Below are 20,407 nucleotides of genomic sequence, written 5' to 3'. Positions count from 1 at the left end.
AATAACCACTGACAAAAGACCAGAACCTACCAGAGAAGATATTTTACATTCAAAGACAAAGAAAGAGCCACAACAAAACTGTAGGAGGGGTGCTTTCATGACATAATCAAACCCCATACCCCTTTGTAGATGACCCACACACTAGAAAATACCTGTATTGAAGAGGTTCTCCCACAAGAGTGAAAATCTTGAGCCCCTGTCAGGCTCCCCAGCCTGAGGGTCTGGCATCAGAAGGAGGAACTCCCAGACCATCTGGCTTCGAAGGCCAGTGGGGCTTGAGTGCAGGAGCTCCACAGGACTGTGGGAAACATAGACTCCACTCCTGGAGGGCTCACACAGGTTTCACATACACAGGGACCCAGCAGAAAGCAGTAACTCAATAGGAATCAGGGCTGGACCTACCTACAGGTCTTGGAGGGTCTCCTGGGGAGTCAGGGGTTGGTTGTGGTTCACTGTGGAGGCAAGGACATTGGTGGCATGGGCCCCAGAAAATATTGATCAGTGTGAGTTCTCCCAGAGGTCGCCATTTTGGTATCAAGACCTGGTCCTACCCAGGAGCCTACAGGCTTCACTGCTAGAATGCCTCAGGCCAAATAACGAGCGGGATAGGAACACAGCCCCACCCATCAGCAGACAGGCTGCTAACACCATACTGAGCTCACAGCCATCTCTAAACACATCCCTTGACAAGGCCCTACCCACCAGAGGGACAAGACCTAGATCCACCCACCAGTGGGCAGGAACCAGTCCCTCCCACGAAGAAGCCTGCATAAGCCCAAGGACCAACCTCATCCACCAGGGGACAGACAGCAGAAGCAAGAGGAGCTACAATCCTGCAGCCTGTGGAATGGAAACCACAATCACACAAAGTGAGACAAAATGAGACAGCAGAGAAAAATGTTCCAGACAAAGGAACAAGATAACCCACAAGAAAAACTAAATGAAATGGAAATAGGCAACCTACCCGAAAAATAATTTAGAGTAATGATAGTAAAGATGTTCCAAGATCTCAGAAAAATAATGGAGGCACAGATCGAGAAGATACAAGAGATGTTTAACAAAGAGTTAGAAGGTTTAAAGAACAAAGAAACAGAGATGAACAATACAACAGCTTGAATGAAAAATACACTAGAAGAAATCAATAGCAGAATAATCGAGGCAGAAGAACGAATAAGTGAGCTGGAAGACAGAAAGGTAGAAATCACTGTCACAGAACAGAATAAAGAAAATAATGAAAAGAAATGAGGATAGTCTAAGAGACCTCTGGGACAACATTAAATGCACTAACATTCACATTATAGGGGTCCCAGAAGGAGAAGAGAGAGAGAGAAAGGGCCTGAGAAAATATTTGAAGACATTATAGCTGAAAACTACTCTAACATGAGAAAGGAAACACTCACTCAAGTCCAGGAAGTGAAGCGAGTCCCATACAAGATGCTAAGACACATATTAATCAAACTGACAAAAATTAAAGCCCCCCCAAAATTTAAAAGCAACAAGGGAAAAGCAACAAACAACACACAAGTGAATCCTCATAAAGTTATCAGCTGAGTTTTCAGAAGAAACCTGGCAGGCCACAAGGGAATGGGCATGATATATTCAGAGTGAAAGGGAAGGACCTGCAACCAAGAATACTCTACCAGCAAGGCTCTCATTCAGATTTGACAGAGAAATCAAAATCTTTACAGACAAGCAAATGCTAAGAGAATTCAATACCACCAAACCAGCATTAAACAAATCCTAGGAACTTCTCTAGGCAGAAAATAAAAGGCCACAGCCAGAAACAAGAAGAGTACAAATCACAAAGCTCACCAGTAAAGGCAAACACAAAGCAAAGGTAGGAAATCACCCACACACAAATATGATATCAAAACCAGCAACTGTGAGAAGAGTACAAACACAGGATATTGAAAAGGCACTGGAAATTAAGAGACCAGCAACTCAAAACAATCTTGTACATATATAGACTGCTATATCAAAGCCTCATGGGAACAACAAACCAAAAATCTCCAATGGATACACATACAAAAAAGAAAAAGCAAACCAAACACAGCACAAAAGCTAGACATCAAATCATAAGGGAAGAGAACAAAAAAGGAAGGGAAGAAAAAACACCTTCAGAAACAAAGCCAAATCAATTAACAAAATGGCAATAAGAACATACATATTGATAATTATCTTAAATTTAAATGGATTAAATCTCAAACCAAAAGACAGACTGGCTGAATGGACACAAAAATAAGACCCAAATATATGCTGTTTATAAGAGACCCACTTCAGATCTAGGGACACATACAGACTGAAAGTGAGGGGATGGAAAAAGATACTCCATGCAAGTGGAAATAAAAAGAAAGCTGGAGTAGCAATACCTGTATTAGACAAAATAGACTTTAAAATAAAGACTGTTCTAAGAGACAAGGAAGGACACTACATAATGATCAAGGGATCAATACAAGAAGATATAACAATTGTGAATATATATGCACCCCACACTGGAGCACCTCAATATATAAGGCAAATGCTAACAGCCATAAAAGGAGAAATCAACAGTAACACAATACTAATGGGGGACCCCACTTTCATCAATGGACAGATCATCCAGACAGAAAATCAATAGGAAACACAGCCCTTAAATGACACTTTAGACCAGATGAACCTAATTGATATTTATAGACCATTCCATTCAAAAGCAAAAGAACACGCTTTCTTCTCCAGTGCACATGGAACATTCTCCAGGATAGATCACATCTCTGGCCACAAATCAAGCCTTGGTAAATTTAAGAAAATTAAAGTCATATCAGGCATCTTTTCTGACCACAACACTATGAGATTAGAAATCAATTACAGGGGAAAAAAACTGTAAAAGACAGACACATGGAGGCTAAACAACATGTTACTAAACAAACAATGGATTACTGAAGAAATCAAAGGGAAATTAAAAAAAATACTTAGAGACAAATGACAACAAAAACACCACAATACAAAACCTATGAGACACAGCAAAAGCAGTTCTAAGAGAGAAGTTAGGAACAATACAATCTTACCTCAGGAAACAAGAAAAATCTCAAATAAACATCCTAACCTTACACCTAAAGCAACTAGAGAAAGAAGAATAAACAAAACCTAAAGTTAGTAGAAGGAAAGAAATCAAAAATATCAGAGAAGATATAAACGAAATAGAGACAAAGAAAACAACAGAAAAGATCAATGAAATAAACCTGGTTTTTCAGAAAGATAAACAAAACTGACAAACCTTTAGCCAGACTCATCAAGAAAAAAAGATACAGGGCTCAAATCAATAAAATTAGAAATGAAAAAGGAGAAGTTACAACAGACACCACAGAAATACAAAGGATCATAAGAGACTACTACAAACAACTATAGGCCAGTAAAATGGACAACCTAGAAGAAATGGACAAATTCTTAGAAATACACAACCTTCCAAACTGAACCAGGAAGAAATATAAAATATGAACAGACCAATCACAAATACTGAAATTGAAACTGTGATTTAAAAACTTCAAACACACTAAAGTCCAGGACCAGATGACTTCACAGGTGAATTCTATCAAACATTTAGAAAAGAGTTAACACCTATTCTTCTGAAACTCTTCCAAACAATTGCAGAAGGAACACTCCCAAGCACATTCTATGAGGCCACCATCACCCTGATACCAAAACCAGACAAAGATATCACAAAAAAAGAAAATTACATGCCAATATCACTAATGAACATACATGCAAAGTCCTCAAAAAACTATCAAACCAAATCCAACAATACACTAAAAGGATCATACATGATGATCAAGTGGGATTTATCCAAAGGATGCAAGAATTCTTCAGTATCTGCAAATCAATCACTGTGATACACCACATTAACAAACTGAAGAATAAAAACCATATGATCATCTCAATAGATGCAGAAAAAGCTTTTGATAAAATTCAACACCGATTTATGATAAAACCTCTCCAGAAAGTGGGCACAGAGGGAAATTACCTCAACATAATAAAGGCCATATATGACAAACCCACAACTAACATCATTCTCAATGGTGAAAAACTGAAAGCATTCACTCTAAGATCAGGAACAAGACAAGAATGTCCCCTCTCACCACTATTATTTAACATAGTTTTGGAAGTCCTAGCCATGGCAATCAGAGAAGAAAAAGAAATAAAAGGAATACAAATTGGAAAAGAAGAAGTAAAACTGTCACTGTTTGCAGATGACATGATACTATACATAGAAAATCCTAAAAATGCTACCAGAAAACTACTAGAGCTCCTCAAGGAATTCAGCAAAGTTGAAGCATATGAAATTAATACACAGAAATCTGTTGCATTCCTATACATTAAGAACAAAAGGTCAGAAAGAAAAATTAAGGAAACAATCCCATATACCATTGCATCAAAAAGAATAAAATATCTAGGAATAAACCTACCTAAGGAGACAAAAGACCTGTACTCTGGAAACTATAAGATGCTGATGAAAGAAATCGAAGATGACACAAACAGATGGAAAGATATACCATGTTCCTGAATTGGAAGAATCAATATTGTCAAAATGACTACACTACCCAAGGCAATCTACAGATTCAGTGCAATCCCTATTAAATTACCAATGGCAATTTTCACAGAACAAGCCCCCAATTTTTAAAAATTTGTATGGAAACACAAAAGGCCCTAAATAGCCAAAGCAATCCTGAGAAAGAAAAAAGGAGCTAGAGGAATCAGGCCCCCTGCCTTCAGACTATACTACAAAGCTATAGTAATCAAAACTGTATGGTACTGGCACAGAAACAGAAATATAGATCAATGGAACATGATAGAAAACCCAGAAATAAACCCATGCACCTATGGTCAATTAATCTATGACAAACGAGGCAAGACTATACAGTGGAGAAAAGCCAGTCTCTTCAATAAGTGGTGCTGGGGAAACTGGACAGCTACATGTAAAAGAATGAAATTAGAACACTCCCTAACACCATACACAAAAATAAACTCAAAATGGATCAAAGACCTAAATGTAAGGCCAGACACTATAAAACTCTTAAGAGAAAAACATAGGCAGAACACTCATTGATATAGATTGCAGCAAATTCTTCTTTGAACCATGACATACAGTAATGAAAATAAAAACAAAAATAAGCAAATCGGAGCTAATTAAACTTAAAATCTTCTGCACAGCAAAGGAAACCATAAACAAAATGAAAAGACAACCCACGGAATGGGAGAAAATATTTGCAAATGATGTGATTGACAAGGGATTAATCTCCAAAATAGACAAACAGCTCATGCAGATCAAAAATGAAAAAAAAAAACAACATCAAAAAATGGGTGGAAGATCTAAATAGACATTTCTCCAAAGAAGACATACAGAAGGACAAAAAGCACATGAAAAGATGCTCAACATCACTAACTATCAGAGAAATGCAAATCAAAACTACAATGAGGTATCACCTCATACCGGTCAGAATGGCCATCATCAAAAACTCTACAAACAATAAATGTTGGTGAGGGTGTAGAGAAAAGGGAACCCTCTTACACTGTTGGTAGAAATGTAAATTGGTACAACCACTGTGGAGAACAGTATGGAGGTTCCTTAAAAAACAAAAATAGAACTACCATATGATCCAGCAATCCCCACTCCTAGGCATATATCTGGAGAAAACATAATTCAAAAAGATACATGCACCCCAATGTTCATTGCAGCACTATTTACAGTAGCCAAGACATGGAAGCAAACTAAATGTCCATCGACAGAGAAATGGATAAAGATGTGGTACATGTATACATGGAATGTTACTCAGCCACAAAGAAGAACCAAATAATGCCATTTGCAGCAACATTGATGGACCCAGAGATTATCATACAAATTGAAGTCAGACAGAGAAAGACAAATTTCATATGATATCACTCATCTGTGGAATCTAATTTTTTTAAAAAATGACACAAATGAACTTATGTACAAAACAGAAAAAGACTTACAGATATCAGAAACAAACTTACGGTTTACAAAGGGGAAACGTTGGGGGGAGGGATAAATCAGGAGCTTGGGATTAACATACACATACACACACTACTATATATAGATAACCAACAAGGACCTACTATATAGCACAGGGAACTCTACTCAATATTCTGTGATAACCTTTATGAGACAGGAATTTGAAAAAGAATGAACATATGTATATGTATAACTAAATCACTGTACTGTACACCTGAAACTAACACAACATTGTAAATCAATTATACTCCAATAAAATTTAAAAAAAAAGAAATGGCATCATCCCTTGAAACACTTAAGCACACTGATAAGCTAATTGGTTATCTGAGGTCAAAAGATTCAAATGCATTAAGAACACCTCCTCTTTTTGCTGAAATATACTAGCCTCTATTACCTAATAACTTATTAAGTGAATTAGTACTTAGCTATAATTAATTAAATCCAGATAGTTGTCTCATAATCACATCCTACCTGAAAGCCGAATGAATATTCCTAAAAATCTTGTAATATAAACAGATTTAACACCAAGAATTTCTTTTTGTGTATTACAGCTATAAATTTTCTATGGAAGTAACAGGGGGAAAAAGGCTTGGATTCATTAATGTTTAACTAACATTCATTTATTCAATCTAAAAACATTTACTGAGCACCATTTACATGCCACGGCTGTGTTGATCAAAGACACATGTAAAGAGAGATTTAATAGGTCTCCAAGTTTTAGTAGGGAGAAAAACAATCAGCAATAAAGGAGCTAAAATCGATTCTGTATGGTAGCAAATCTGTCTGAAAACTGTTAGGGATACCTTATTTGTGAAGGGAGAACATAGATGAGAAACAAAACATTTTTAAAAACCAAGGATGGACAAATTTGCCATAATTTATCATGTATATAAGTAAATATCCAGCTCAATACCTCTTTTGACAGGAGCAATAAAGAACACTCATCCATGGAACAACTATTTAATGAATGCCTACTATGGTGTATTCCATACCAAGTGAAGTTAATAGGCACTTGGGATGTAAGCAGTGAACATGTTAGTTCTGTCACACTGCTAGGTGTCCCCCAATATCTATTCCAGCCTTCCTTCCCAGACATGTGATTCCCAAATTACACCTGTGCATGTGTCTACCCAGAGTAGAGACTGCATCCTAATATCTCCTGTAACTAGGTATGGCCATGTGACCTATGTTCTGGCCAATGACATGCGAGCAGAAATGTCTCTAGCAGCAGCTTCTTCATCCCTTCCTCCATCCTGAAGCCTGGAACTACCTGCTCAGACTGTTACAAGAGAGTAAAATACTACCTTGTTTAAGCTATTCTTAACTTTGAAAATTCTTGTCATTCACAGCTGAACCTCAATAATACCCTATTCAGAATACTTTAAAATGCAAAATGTTTGAACTTATTTCAAATTTCCCATTTTGCTGAACTACCATCCATGAACTAATGGAAATAGACTATAATTTATAGCCCATACAATTTCTTGGATTAAAGGATTCTACGAAATTATCACTCATTAGTGGTCCATTTTGTTTTTCCCAAACTCTATTCAAATTATACAAAATACTCTCTAAAGCGATTGAAAAATCTATACTTACCCAATCTATCCTTTTAGAATTTTACATTTGATAAGGTGAAGAGTTGTTATACAGAAGAAAGAATAAAACTGTTTTATATTGTTCTAGGAGCAAAACTGGGAATAATCAATACAAATTCTTTCAACAGAGTCCTCTGCTCTACGAAGCCCCTCTCACCTCCTTTTTCACCACTCAAGCCTATACTGAAAATTAAAACATTAAAAATTTTTAATGTTACTACTGTACCCTGAGTATCCTTTTTTTCACAGGATGTGTAACACTAACATTTATTGATTTTTCAGTTCATCTCTCAATACTAGATGGGAGGGGGCTGGAGGTCAAGTCCCCTGTAGTCTTTTTCTATTGCCAGGGTTGGCAATAAGCGGTAAGCCGAGAAAATGAGGCACAGAGAAGTTACGGATTTGCCCACATTCGTTCAGCTATGAAGTAGCAGGGCTGGAATTAAAACCCAGCAGCATGCACCATCCAATATTCAAACAGAGGACGTTCAGCCTCTGAACCTCAGCCTCTGATCAGCCTCTGATCTTTGTCAAGATCACCATAAGATAAATTCCTGCATTAACTAACAGGTTGGACTAGATCAAGCCTAATTCCCCTTCCAATTCTAAGATTTTTGTAATTATATCCCCAGGGATCATTCCACACTACATCTTTTAAGGGTATAAATCTTTTAAGCCACTCTAGCCTCTTGATTTTAGTTGTCATTTTCTGGATGCTTTCCAGCTTTTCTTGATACACAAGACGCAGGACTTCTTATGGCTGTATTATGGAGTTGTAAATACATGATTGTTTTGCACGAAGACTATAATTTTTCTAATGTCCAGTATCATTCCCAATGAAGTCTAGCGTTTTTTACCACAAGCATGGACCCTATAATTTTATGAAAAATAACTTGGAACACTTCTCTTCCTATATATTATTCCATATTAATTCATTTAAAATACTTCATTCAATTTTACTATCATAATTTAGAACAGTAATATAGCTAATAAACAATTAAATCTAATTAAGATTTATTAAAATATTTTAATAAAATCTAATTGAATAGAAATCCTTTATTAAAATCCAATAAAAGAACAATCAAAAAATAAACTATTGTGTATTTTAGGTCTAAATTATAATCTATTTATATTTGAGGCTCAAAGAACTGTCAAAATGTCATTCTTCTGTAAAGGCTACAAACTGTATAATATGTATAATAATTTGAATTATTATTATTATACAGTATGTATAAATAATGGTATAGTCTTAATGTAATACTATACAGCAATGAGAATGAGTGAATTACAACTACATGCAATGACGTGGGTAAATCTCACAAACATAATCTTAAGTTAAATAAATGAGAGAAATATGATTATACTTCTATGAAGTTCAAAAATAGATGAAACTATTTATAATCCATGGATAGTGGTGACCTTTGGTGGGGGTGGAAGATGGAAACGTTAACTAAAATGGGACAAAGGTGGGGGGCTTGTGTGATACTGGTCATTTTTTGTGCCTTTAAGTAGTGGTTATATGTCTATGTTCAGTCTGTGAAAATTCATTGAGGATTTATGTAAGAAATCACTTGGAATGTATGTACCGCTTTACATACATGGTACAATTCAATTTAAAACGTTAAGAAAGAATGTTTGGATGACACTATATCCATACCTAGGCTATTACAAGCCAAGGGACACCATGTGTCAGCAAGCAGGGCCTTGTGTGGCATCAGCCACCCTTACTCATTTGTATCAAGAGCCTTCATTCTGGGAGTCAGGAGTGTCATCTGATGCACACATGGTCTGACCCCTACCTTCAGCAGACTCCTGCCAAAATAACACAAGCCTCCTTTCTTCTTTGCGGTGAAACAAAACAGTCTCATTGCTTTTCTCAAAATTTCCTTTCCTTGAAAGTCCTTTAAAATTCTCTAAATGACAGTTATGAACAGGAAGCAAAAGATTTCCTGTTTTGATATACCACTGATTAAAAAAGTACTATGGGCACCTTATATACAAATATTATTTATTCCCTAGAACCCTAAAAGTAAACATTACCCCTAGTTTACAGATGAAGAAACTAGAATTAGAGAACAATGAGGAGCAAGGTTTATCTGCCTCCAACACACAAGCTCAAAACTCACATTACTTTGCCTCCCAATAACCAGGCTCTCTTGATGATAACACGTCAACAGTGCTTACTTGCATGTTTATCCTTTTATGTCCAGCATTTCAGCAGAGAAATCAGGGCACAGTAAAGGGATGGAGTGAGAAAAATCAAGGAAGAAGAATTGCTATGTTCAGCTCAAATGCAGGCTGGGGTAGGGCTGTGGCCTTTGCTATGGATCAGATACATGAAAGTTGTTCTTTAAGAACTGCCTAATGTCAAGAAAATAAATTGCAGACTGAAATAATCCCATAATACAATATGCAACATGCACTAGATTTTTACTGAGAGAACAAACTCACATATCATTGAAGACCTTCTTCTCTTAGTTGTTTTTACTCCCTGTTGGCCTGAACATTCATTTGTTCATTCACTCAATCAACAAATATCTTCTGAGGGTCTAATGTGTACTAGCCATTGCTCCAGATGCTGAAAATGCAGGTATAAATGGAACTTGTATTCTGGAGGAGAATATAAACAATAAACGAACATATAATAATGGTGATAGAATGATAAAAAAATGAAAATCAAGCAGAGTACTGGGAATAACAAGAATGACTGGGGTGAAGGTGGGAAAACTAATTTGAACAGATCAGGAAGGGCCTGAGGATATGATTTTTCTTTTTTAGCAAAGACTTGTTCTGAAGCTACCTTCTTTGAGAACTGATTACATGATATGCTGTATTCTGCTTTATTTTTGAAACCTGTGTTTATACTGGCTTGGACTATAATTTTAAAGTACTTCTTTAAAACTTAAGTCAATCAAGAATTCCATAGGAGAATCAACTTACTTTTTACAGAATCATTTAAGATGAATCATTTACATAGAGTCAGGGAAAAAGTTTTCTGGTATAGAAGAGATTATTTAAAACTGCTGGAGAAAGTATTAGCATTCAGGTCAGAGATAACAGATTTGAAAAAATGTTCATAGATGTTTCTCACTCCAGATGAACAACAGAATCTTCCAGAAACACTCCCAAAGATTCTTAAATCATCCCCTCTCTTCTCTTTCCAACTCTGGTCCTTACGTGTCTATTCTCTTTCTGTGTTTCTCTTATTCTACATGCTTTGTCTCACTCTTGTTCACTCTCCTTCCTTTTCCTGTCTTCAAACATCTCCCCTTCTATGCCCATCAACTGCCCCTACCTGAATAATTTTTGTTTTTGAATATATTTACTGAATATCATTTTATGTTCCATAAAATTTCTCCTGAAAGTGGAATTGTGGAATAATTTAAAGGTCTCTCCAAGTGTTCCTTTTAGTGGCTACCCTAGAGATTACAACATTCATCTTGGACATTAATAGAATCTAATATAATGTTTTCACCATTTCCTAGACAATGCACGGACTTTAGAACACTTTAACTCTATGCTTCCTCTCCTACTTTTCTGTTGTTGTATTTTAATCCTACATGTATTTTAAATCCCGCAAGATGTTATTACTTTAGTCAATATCTATTTAGTTACCCACATATTTACCCTTTCCAACGGTCTTCATTTCTTCTTGTACTCTTGCTTCCATCTGGGAAAGCATCACCTATTTTTCTGCCTGAAGAATTCCCTTTGGTGTTCCCTTTCCTGTAGGTCTGCTGGAGACGTATTCTCTCAGTTTATGCTTACCTGAAAATGTATTGTGCTTTTAATTTTGAAGACTATTTTTATTGGGTACAAAATTATAGGTTAGCAGTTTGTTTCTTTCACCTCTCTGAAGATATCACTCCACCGCTTCCTTGCTTTCATTGTTTTTGTTGAGAAAGTCTGCTTATTTTTGTTCCTTGGAAAACAATATGCCTTTTTTTTATCCTTTGGCTACTTTAACATTTTCTCTGAACATTTTCCCCCATCTCTGCATAGACAGATGAAGTCCACTCCATTATAGGAGAGTCTCAAGCAAAAACAAAACCAAACAAAAACAAAAAAACAGTTTTGAGCAGTTTTCCAATGATGTGCCTAGGAATGGTTTTCTTATATTTATTCTGCTTAGGGTTCATGTATCTTCTGAATCTGTGGCTTGATGTCTTTATCAATTTTGGAAAACTTTCTCCCATTATCTCTTCAGATATTGCTTCTGCCCCACTCCCTCTCCCTTCCTCTTCTGGAACTGTGGAAGTGCCTACTCTGCAAGATCATCAGTGGTCTTGGGTTCAAAATGACATTCATACTCACAGGACACAACAGGTAGTAATCTGAAGACTTAGCTTTTTGGAAGGACTTAGGACTGGAAACAGTCTATCAGCATGGCAAAATCAAACACATCTTTATCAGGAGTCCTTAAAAGATCAGTCGCTGCTTCCCAGACCCTTAATCAATCACACAGGGAGACTAGGTTGTAGATGGATACAATCTACTCCAGCATTCAGAAGTCTCAAACAGTAACCACATCAAATGCATGCAGCTTCTAAGCCCTGCACAAGGGGTGCACTGAGTTTTCCTTGGGTTATTTTTATAGATTCCCGTTCTCTGCTAAAATTCTCCACCTTGAACATATTAATCACAATTATTTTTTAATTGAATAAATTTGACATGCAATATTGTGTAAATTTAAGATGTATAGCATGTTACTTTGATACACTTAGATGTTGTAATATGTTTTTCAACACAGCAATATTTATTACATTATATAATTAGAGTATCATTGTCTATATTAATTATAATGTGAATTAGATCTCTATGGCTTATTTACTATTCATTACAAGTTTGTACCCTTAATACCATCACTCTTATCCCCCCTTCCAATCCTCTGGTAACAACCACTTTACTCTGTTTTTTACAGGTTTAACATTTTATATTCCACATATAAATGACATGATACAATACTTTCTCTGACTTATCTCACTTAGCATAATACGCTCATATTGTCACAAATTGGAGGATATCCTCCTCTCCCATGGCTGAATAATATTTCATTATGTACATGTACCACAATTTTTCAGTCATTCATCTATTGATGAGCATTTGGGCTGTTTCCATATTTTTGCTATGGTGAATAATGCTGTAATAAAAATTGGATTGTATATATCTCATTAAAATCCTGTTCTCTTTTCCTTTGGGAATATACCTAGAAGAGGAATTGCTGGATCATATGGTAGATCCATTTTTAATGTTTTGAGGAACCTCCGTATCATTTTCCACAGTGGCTGGACCAAGTTACATTCCCACTAACAAGTATAAAGGTTCCATTTTCACCACATCTTCACCAGCACCTGTTGTCTCTTGTCTTCTTGATGACAGCCATTATAACAGGTGCGAAGTGATATCTCATTGTGGTTCTGATTTGCATTTCCCTGATGATTAGCAATGTTGAGCATCTTTTCATGTCTGTTGTCCATTTTCATGTCCTCTTTGGAAAAATGTCTATTTAGTTCTTCTGCCCACTTTTTCACTGAATTGTTTGTTTTCTTATTAAGGAGACTGCATTCTTTATATATTTTGGATATTAACCCATTATCCCATATGTGGTTTGCAAAAATATTCTCCCATTCTATAAACCTACAGATGATTTAAGAAGCTTTGGGGGTGTTTCTGGAAGATTCTTTTGTTCATCTGGAGTGAGAACATCTACGAACATTTTTTCAAATCTGTTATCTCATTTTGTTAACTGTTTCTTTTGCTCTGCAGAAGCTATTGAGTTTGATGTAGTCCCATTTGCTGATTTTTGCTTTTGTTGCTTGTGCTTTTGGCATCATGTCCAAAAATCATTACCAAAACCAAAATCAATGAGCTTCTTCCCTACATTTTCTTCTAGGAGTTTTATAATATCAGGTCTTTTGTTTAAGTCTTTGATCCATTTCGGGTTAATTTTTGTGAAAGAGGGTTCCAATTTCATTGTCCTGCATGCGTTTCTTCAGTTTTCTCAGCACCATTTATTGAAGAGACTATCATTTCCCCACTGGGTATTCTTGGCTCCCTTGTTGAAAATTAGTTGACGATACATGCTGGAATTTAATTCTGGGCTATTTTGTGTCATTGGTCAATGTGCTTATTTTTATGCCAGTAAAATATTGGTTTGATTCAAATTCCTAAGTATGATACCTTCAGCTTTATTTTTTTCCTCAGGATTTTTTTGGCCATTCAGAGTCTTTTGTGGGTCCACATAAACTTTAAGATTTTTTTCTTCTATTTCTGTGAAGAAGGCTTTGGCATTTTGATGGTGACTATATGGAATTTGCAGAGGGCTTTGGATAGTACGGCCATTTTAACACTATTAATTCTTCCAACCCATAAACACAAGATGTTTTTCCATTTGTTTGTGTCTTCGATTTCTTTCAGCAAAGGCTCAGTTTTCACTGTATAGATCTTTCATTTCCTTGGATAAGTTTATTCCTAAGCATTTATTGTTTATGATGCTATCATGACTGGGAGAGTCTCCTTTATTTCTTTATTTCAGATGCTTCACCATTAGTGAAAAGAAATGTAATTGACTTCCGTATATTGATTTTGTATCCTGCCACTTTACTGAAATTGTTGATTCATTCCAACAGTTTCTTGACTGACTCTAGGATTTTTATGTAAGATCATATCATCAGCAAAAAGTGATAATTTTACTTCTTCCTTCCCAATTTGGATGCCTTTTATTCCTTTGTCTTGCCTAACTGCTCTAGCTAGGATTCCAGTACTGATTCAGTCTTGGTAGGTTCTGTGTTTCTAAAAATGCATCAACTTCTTCTATGTAATCTGTTGACATGTAACTATTCATAACAGTCTCTTATGATTCTATATTTCTGTAGTCATCTGTAGTGTCTCCTCTTTCATTTCTAATTTTACTTGAGTCTTATTTTTCTTAGTCTAGCTAAAGGTTTGTCAATTTTGTTTATCTTTTCAAAGAACCAGCTCTCAGTTCCACTGATCCTTTCTATTATTTTTCTGGTCTCTATTTCATTGTTTTCCTTTCTGATCTTTATCATTTCCTTCCTTCTACTAACTTTGGGCTTAATTTGCTCTTTTTTTTTTTAATTCCTTGAGGTATGAAGTTAGGTTGTTTATTTGAGATCTAACTTCTTAGTATATGTGTATATTGCTATAAACTTTCCTCTCAGAACTGCTTTTGCTGCATCCCACAATATTTGATATACTGATTTCCATTTTCATTTGTCTCAAGACTTTTTATTTCCCTTTTGATTTCTTCTTTGACCCAATGGTTTCTCATAAGTGTGTTGTTTAGTTTTCATATATTTTTAGATCTTTTCACTATCTTCTTGTTGATTTCTAGTTTCATACCATTGTGATCAGAGAAGATGGTATGATTTCAATCTTAGATGTGTTAAGCTTTGTTCTGTAGCCTATCATATGATCTAACCTGGAGAATGTTCCATGTGCACTTGAGAAGAATGTGTATTCTGCTGCTGTTGGATAGAATGGTCTGTACATGTCCATTTGTTTTAAAGTATGATTCAATTCCAACATTTCCTTGTTGAATTTGTTTGTATGATCCACTGTTGATAGAATACTGAAGTCCCCTACAATTATTGTATTATTGTTTATTTCTCCCTTAAGACCTGTTATTATTCGCTTAATACATTTTGGTGCTTGCATGTTAGGAGCATATATATTTACGATTGTTATATCTTCTTGATATACTGGCCCCTTTATCATTATACAGTGACCTTGTCTCTTCTTACACCTTTTGACTTGAAGTCTATTTTGTCTGATATAAGTATGGTTACGTCCACCTTCTTTGGGTTGCCATTTACTTGGAATATCATCATCCATCCTTTCACTTTGAGCCTTTGTGTGTCTTCAGAGCTAAAGAGTCTCCTGTAGGTCACATATAATTGGGTCTTTTTTTTTTTTTAATCCATCCAGCCACACTGTGCCTTTGGATCGGTGAGTTCAATCCATTTACATTTAGGGTGATTATCTGATATGTAAGAATTTACTACTGCCATTTTATTTTTATCTTCTGTTATTTTTATCTCACCACTGTTTCTTTTTCCTTCTGTTTCTGTCTAACTTTATAAGTTGGTGATTTTTCATGGTGATTTGCTCAGTCTCCCATTTTTAAAAAAATATTTATTTTCCTTGTTTTTTGTGGCTGCGTTGGATCTTAGTTGCAGCACACACGATCTCTGTTGAGGCATACAGGATCTTTTTATTACGGTGCGTGGTCTGCTCGGTTTCTCTCTAGTTGCAGATCCTGGGTGCACGGGCTCCAGGGCACCTGAGCTCTGTAGTTGTGGCATGTGGGCTCCAGAGAGAGTGGGCTCTGTAGTGTGTGGCACGCGGGCTCTCTTGTTGAGGCGCATGAGCTCAATAGTTGTGGCATGCGGGCTTAGTTGCTCCACGGCATGGATGGATGCTCCATGGATCCCTTAGTTCCCCAACCAGGGATCGAACCTGCGTCCCCTGCATTGGAAGGTGGATTCTTTACCACTGGATTGCCAGGGAAGTCCCTCCCCTTTTTTTTTTTTAATGTTTCAATCTCCATTCTAGATTTTTGCTTTGTGGGTACCATGAAATTTACATGAAACATTTCATAGATAAAATAGTCCTTTTTCTGCTGATAGCAATTTATCTTCATTTGCCTGTGAAGGTTCCATTCTTTTACTCTTCCTCTTTTACATTTTTGACATCACAAATTATCTTTTTATGCGGTGATTACAAGTTGTGGCAGCTACAGTTCTTTTCCTTTAAACTTTATACTCTAATTAAGAGTTTAATATACTATTCTAAAAAAGGTTAGTTTTCTGTCTAACATCTTAATCAGAGCTTTGTGTACTTTCACCTTTCATTTCAGCTTGAAGAGCTCTTTTCAACATTTCCTGTAAGGCAGGTCTAGTGGTGAACTGCCTCAGCTTTTGTTTGTCTGGGAAAGCCTTTATTTCTCCTTCATATATGAAGGATCATTTTGCCAAACTGAATATTCTTGGTTGGCAGCTTTTATCTTTCAATATTTTGAATATGTCACTCCACTCTCTCCTGGCCTATAAGAGTTTCTCCTAAGAAATTGCTGATAGCCTAATGAGGGTAATCTTGTAGGCTACTATTTTTCCTTGCCGCCTTTTAAAGTTATCAGTGACCTTTGACAAGTTTAATATAATCTGTCTTGCAGAATGTCTTTTTGTGTTGAAATAATTAGTGGTTCTATTAGCTTTGTGGACTTGTATATCTAGTTCCTTCTCCGGGTCTGGGAAGTTCTCAGATATTATTTCTTTAATATACCCTCTGCTCCCTTTTCTCTCTCTTCTCCTTCTTTTGGCTCATCAGATGAAGTCCAAGAGTTCTTGCAGGGTTTCTTCACTTTTAAAAAATCTTATTTCTCTCTCCTCTGCCACCTCAATCATCTCTAAATTCCTGTCCTTGAGCTCACTAATTCCTTCTTCCATCTGATCTGCTCTATTTCCACTGCATTCTAATTCTTCATCCCACTTATTGAGTTCTTCAGCTACAGAATTTCTCTTTGGTTCCTTTTTAGAATTTCAATCTCTTTGGTAAAGTACTCCTTCTGTTTGTTAATTTTATTCCTGAGATCACTGTATTGCCTAAGTTTTCCTGTAGCTCATTGAATTTCCTCATAACAGCTAATTTCAACTCTTTCTCAGTTAGATCACAATATTCCATGTCCTTGGGTTTGGTTGCTAGAAAAGTGTCATTTTCTTTTTGTGATACCATATTACAATGATTTTTTTCCATGGTGTTTGATGAAAAGAGCCTTTGCTGCCACATTTGAAGTAGCAACACCTTTATTTAGGCAAGGCTTTGTTTACTTTGCTCCTAACAGTTCAGTACATTGGTAATTAGAAGACTTCCTCTTGTTTTCAAGAAGGTGGCGCTATAGCACAGGTGTTTTCATTTCTCTTACCAGTGCTAACTCATCCCTAAGGTTGGGAGTTGGGAGTGGTGCAATAAAAACAAAACAAAACAAAAACTGTCGGAGAAAAACGAAAGAGGGGAGGGTGGCTGGCGGCACAGTGAGGGAGCTGTATATTAAGCACTTCAGACTTTGGGTGTGCCCACATCCTAGTAGAGGGATCCCCAAGTTTGGGGCTGGGGGGGATGGGCAGCCAGCAACCGTGGGCAGTCGTCTTGCCAGAATCCTAGGACCAACAGCGGGAGATGCTTTCCTTCAGTTTTCTTTGTCTGCCTAATTCCCTTTCCTTTCGCTCCCCCAGTCACTGAGGTCGCTCCTCAGAGACAGCAACAAGCTCCTGCAGCTGCAGCATGCAGAGGTGGGCAGACCCCACTGACCACCTTCACCCTCACCTCCTCTGCCAAAATGGTCTGTGCTGGCCCATGGCTAGACCTGCTGCCACCATTCCCTCACTCCACAGCCTCTTCCGCAGTCCAATCTACCCACTTTCAGGTACACAGATGGATGGATCTCTGGAGTGTCCCGGTATGCTATGCAGAAGCGTTTGTTGTTGTTGTTGTTGTTATGCATGTCCAGTTAGATGTAAATTGAAGGGCAGAGAAAAAAGGAACAACTCACACCACCATGACGCTGACATAACTCCAATCACAGTTATTTTAACGTCCACGTCTGATAGCTTTAATATCTGAATCCCTAGGGGTTTTTTTCTATTGTCTTGGCCTTGTCTCCTGGAATGTTAAACACTGTGTGTGAAAAACTGTACTGGGTCCACCTGATTTTATTTCCCTACAGAGAATAAAGATAGGAGGCAGATCATCTTAATAAGTCTAGGATTAAGCTGATGCTAAGGATTTCAGTCTTCACGGGGTTGCAACCAAAACCCAAATGGTTACCTGGGACTCTCCTCCTTGATAAGTTATGAACTCCAGCTGTTGTTCTCCCCAGGATTCAAACTCTGCAGTGCCTTTCAGCCACTGCTCTCTGTTTGGCTTCTTACAGTTACCATTTTTACAAATTGGCAAATGACTCAAAGAGAAAAGCCAAATAAAATGTCAGACTCCCTCCAATGCATTTTTCTTCTCCCAGGGATAGTGATCACTCAAGTCCTACCTGCCTTCAGATTTTTAATTTTCTCCAGATTTTCTAATTGTTTGTAACTAGAAAATTGATTTGATGCAAGTTAGAAATCACAGCCAGATATGGAAGTCAATCACACTGGAAAAAAAATGTATATGCAATAACAGAATATTAAAGTTAAAAAGAACTTTATAGATTATCTACACCAACTTTCCATTCAAACTAGAAATTTTATGGCAACGATCTTGGTAGCCATCTGGTACCCAAGCAAGTATGTCAATAACAGAAATAAAACTGACGTGTGGTGTAAGTTGTAGCATTCCTAGACAGTCTCCTTGATAGAAAGATCCTCATTGTTCTGGATTATAATTTGCCTCCTTAAAACATTCACTCAATAGTCACAGTTCTATCCTCCAAAGCATCACTGAATATGGGGACTCCTTTTTCCAGATGATGGTACTTTAATTGTCTAAAAACAGCTATCACACTTACAATAGGTTTTCTCATAGTATGAAAAATATTCTTTACCATACCTCATATGGCATACTTTTTGAACTCCCCTAGTTATAATGATCATTCTCTGAATGAAACATAATTGGCTAAGATTTTTTCCAAATTGTGGAACCAAGAACTAAACCCAATATTCAAAATTTGGCTTAATAAGAAGTACAGAACTATACTACCTCTACAGCTATCAACTAATACGGCCGCCATATGTCTATTTATATCCAATAACAATTTTTACATTTAAGCACTCATAATATATATTTCCAAAACTCATGGTCAGACAGAACTTCAACATCTTAGGAACTGCTATCAACTGTTCTACTCTTTTATGCACCTGGTTTTTGTTTCTGTTTTTAACCAAGTGCTAGATTTGACACTTATCCCTATTAAATTCTACCTAGCAATTCAAGCAGTCGATACAAATTTAAATTCTGATTCTTTGTCTATTAATTATCTCATCTAGCTTTGTACTACCCCAAATAGGAAATCTTACTATACCTGTTAAATAGAATAAACGACAAAGATTTCCCTTTAGAATGACTCCTAAAGTCTTTGGGAATAGTTGTTCATCAGCAATAAGACATTCAGAGCACATTTCTTTATCTTATCCGAAAAGCTACCATAAGACACAAAGTCAAATTTCTTACTAAAAGCAAATTTACAGCATATAGTATAACTGTTACACTATCCAACTGTGAATTAGTAGAGCACTAAGAGGGCCTGGTATAAATCTGAGTAAAAGGTGGATTCATCATATCATATTTGACTTAGAATTCAAATGTGAGAGAAGAATCGTTTAAGTAAATTCTGTGATGAATATTTTCCTCTTTATTTTAAATTAGTAAATCATTTGTTGTAGTATCATTGCCACATTTTTAACACTGGTAAAAATAGTTTGCTTAAAATCCAGTATGACTAAACATGGTAGATGCTTAATATATATTTGGTCTATTATTTCATTAACTAAATCTGGAAGAACTGAAGTCAATTATGGAATACATATGGTACCAAGTTATGCTCCAACACATTAAAAACAAAAATTAAATAACTAATACTTATGGTATTTATCAAGTAAAGTAAGAATTTAGAAAAATTTATGGTATATTTAAAATTTTAATTCCATTATTTTCAATTATGATAGCTAGATAACTTATAATTAATTTATAATTTAGAAATTGAGAGATGTTAAATGAGAACATACTGCTCATTATGTTTTTAATAGCGTGTAAAATGTACAAAATACTATGAAGAAAAAAGATGCTAAAA

The 20,407-nt window shown here is 36.2% G+C and overlaps 1 protein-coding gene across 2 annotated transcripts in view; it reads right to left on the bottom strand.

Annotated features, from left to right (window-relative positions):
* Positions 1 to 20,407, bottom strand: part of PRKAA2 (protein kinase AMP-activated catalytic subunit alpha 2) — a 64,104-nt gene that overhangs the window by 36,328 nt on the left and 7,369 nt on the right. The window contains exon 1 of one of the 2 annotated variants that reach the window (XM_060022744.1): positions 10,054 to 10,465. The exons of the other annotated variant lie outside the window; for it this stretch is intronic. Within the exon in view, the coding sequence (XP_059878727.1) occupies positions 10,054 to 10,060 (7 nt within the window). The 5' untranslated portion in view covers positions 10,061 to 10,465. Of the gene's footprint in view, positions 1 to 10,053; positions 10,466 to 20,407 lie in introns of those variants that run through there. 2 annotated transcript variants of the gene reach the window in all.

Source organism: Delphinus delphis, chromosome 1, assembly GCF_949987515.2.
Source record: "Delphinus delphis chromosome 1, mDelDel1.2, whole genome shotgun sequence".
NCBI classification, from domain to species: domain Eukaryota; kingdom Metazoa; phylum Chordata; class Mammalia; order Artiodactyla; family Delphinidae; genus Delphinus; species Delphinus delphis.
The sequence above is the reverse complement of the archived record's forward strand: the minus strand, read 5'-3'. Positions and strand labels throughout refer to the sequence as shown.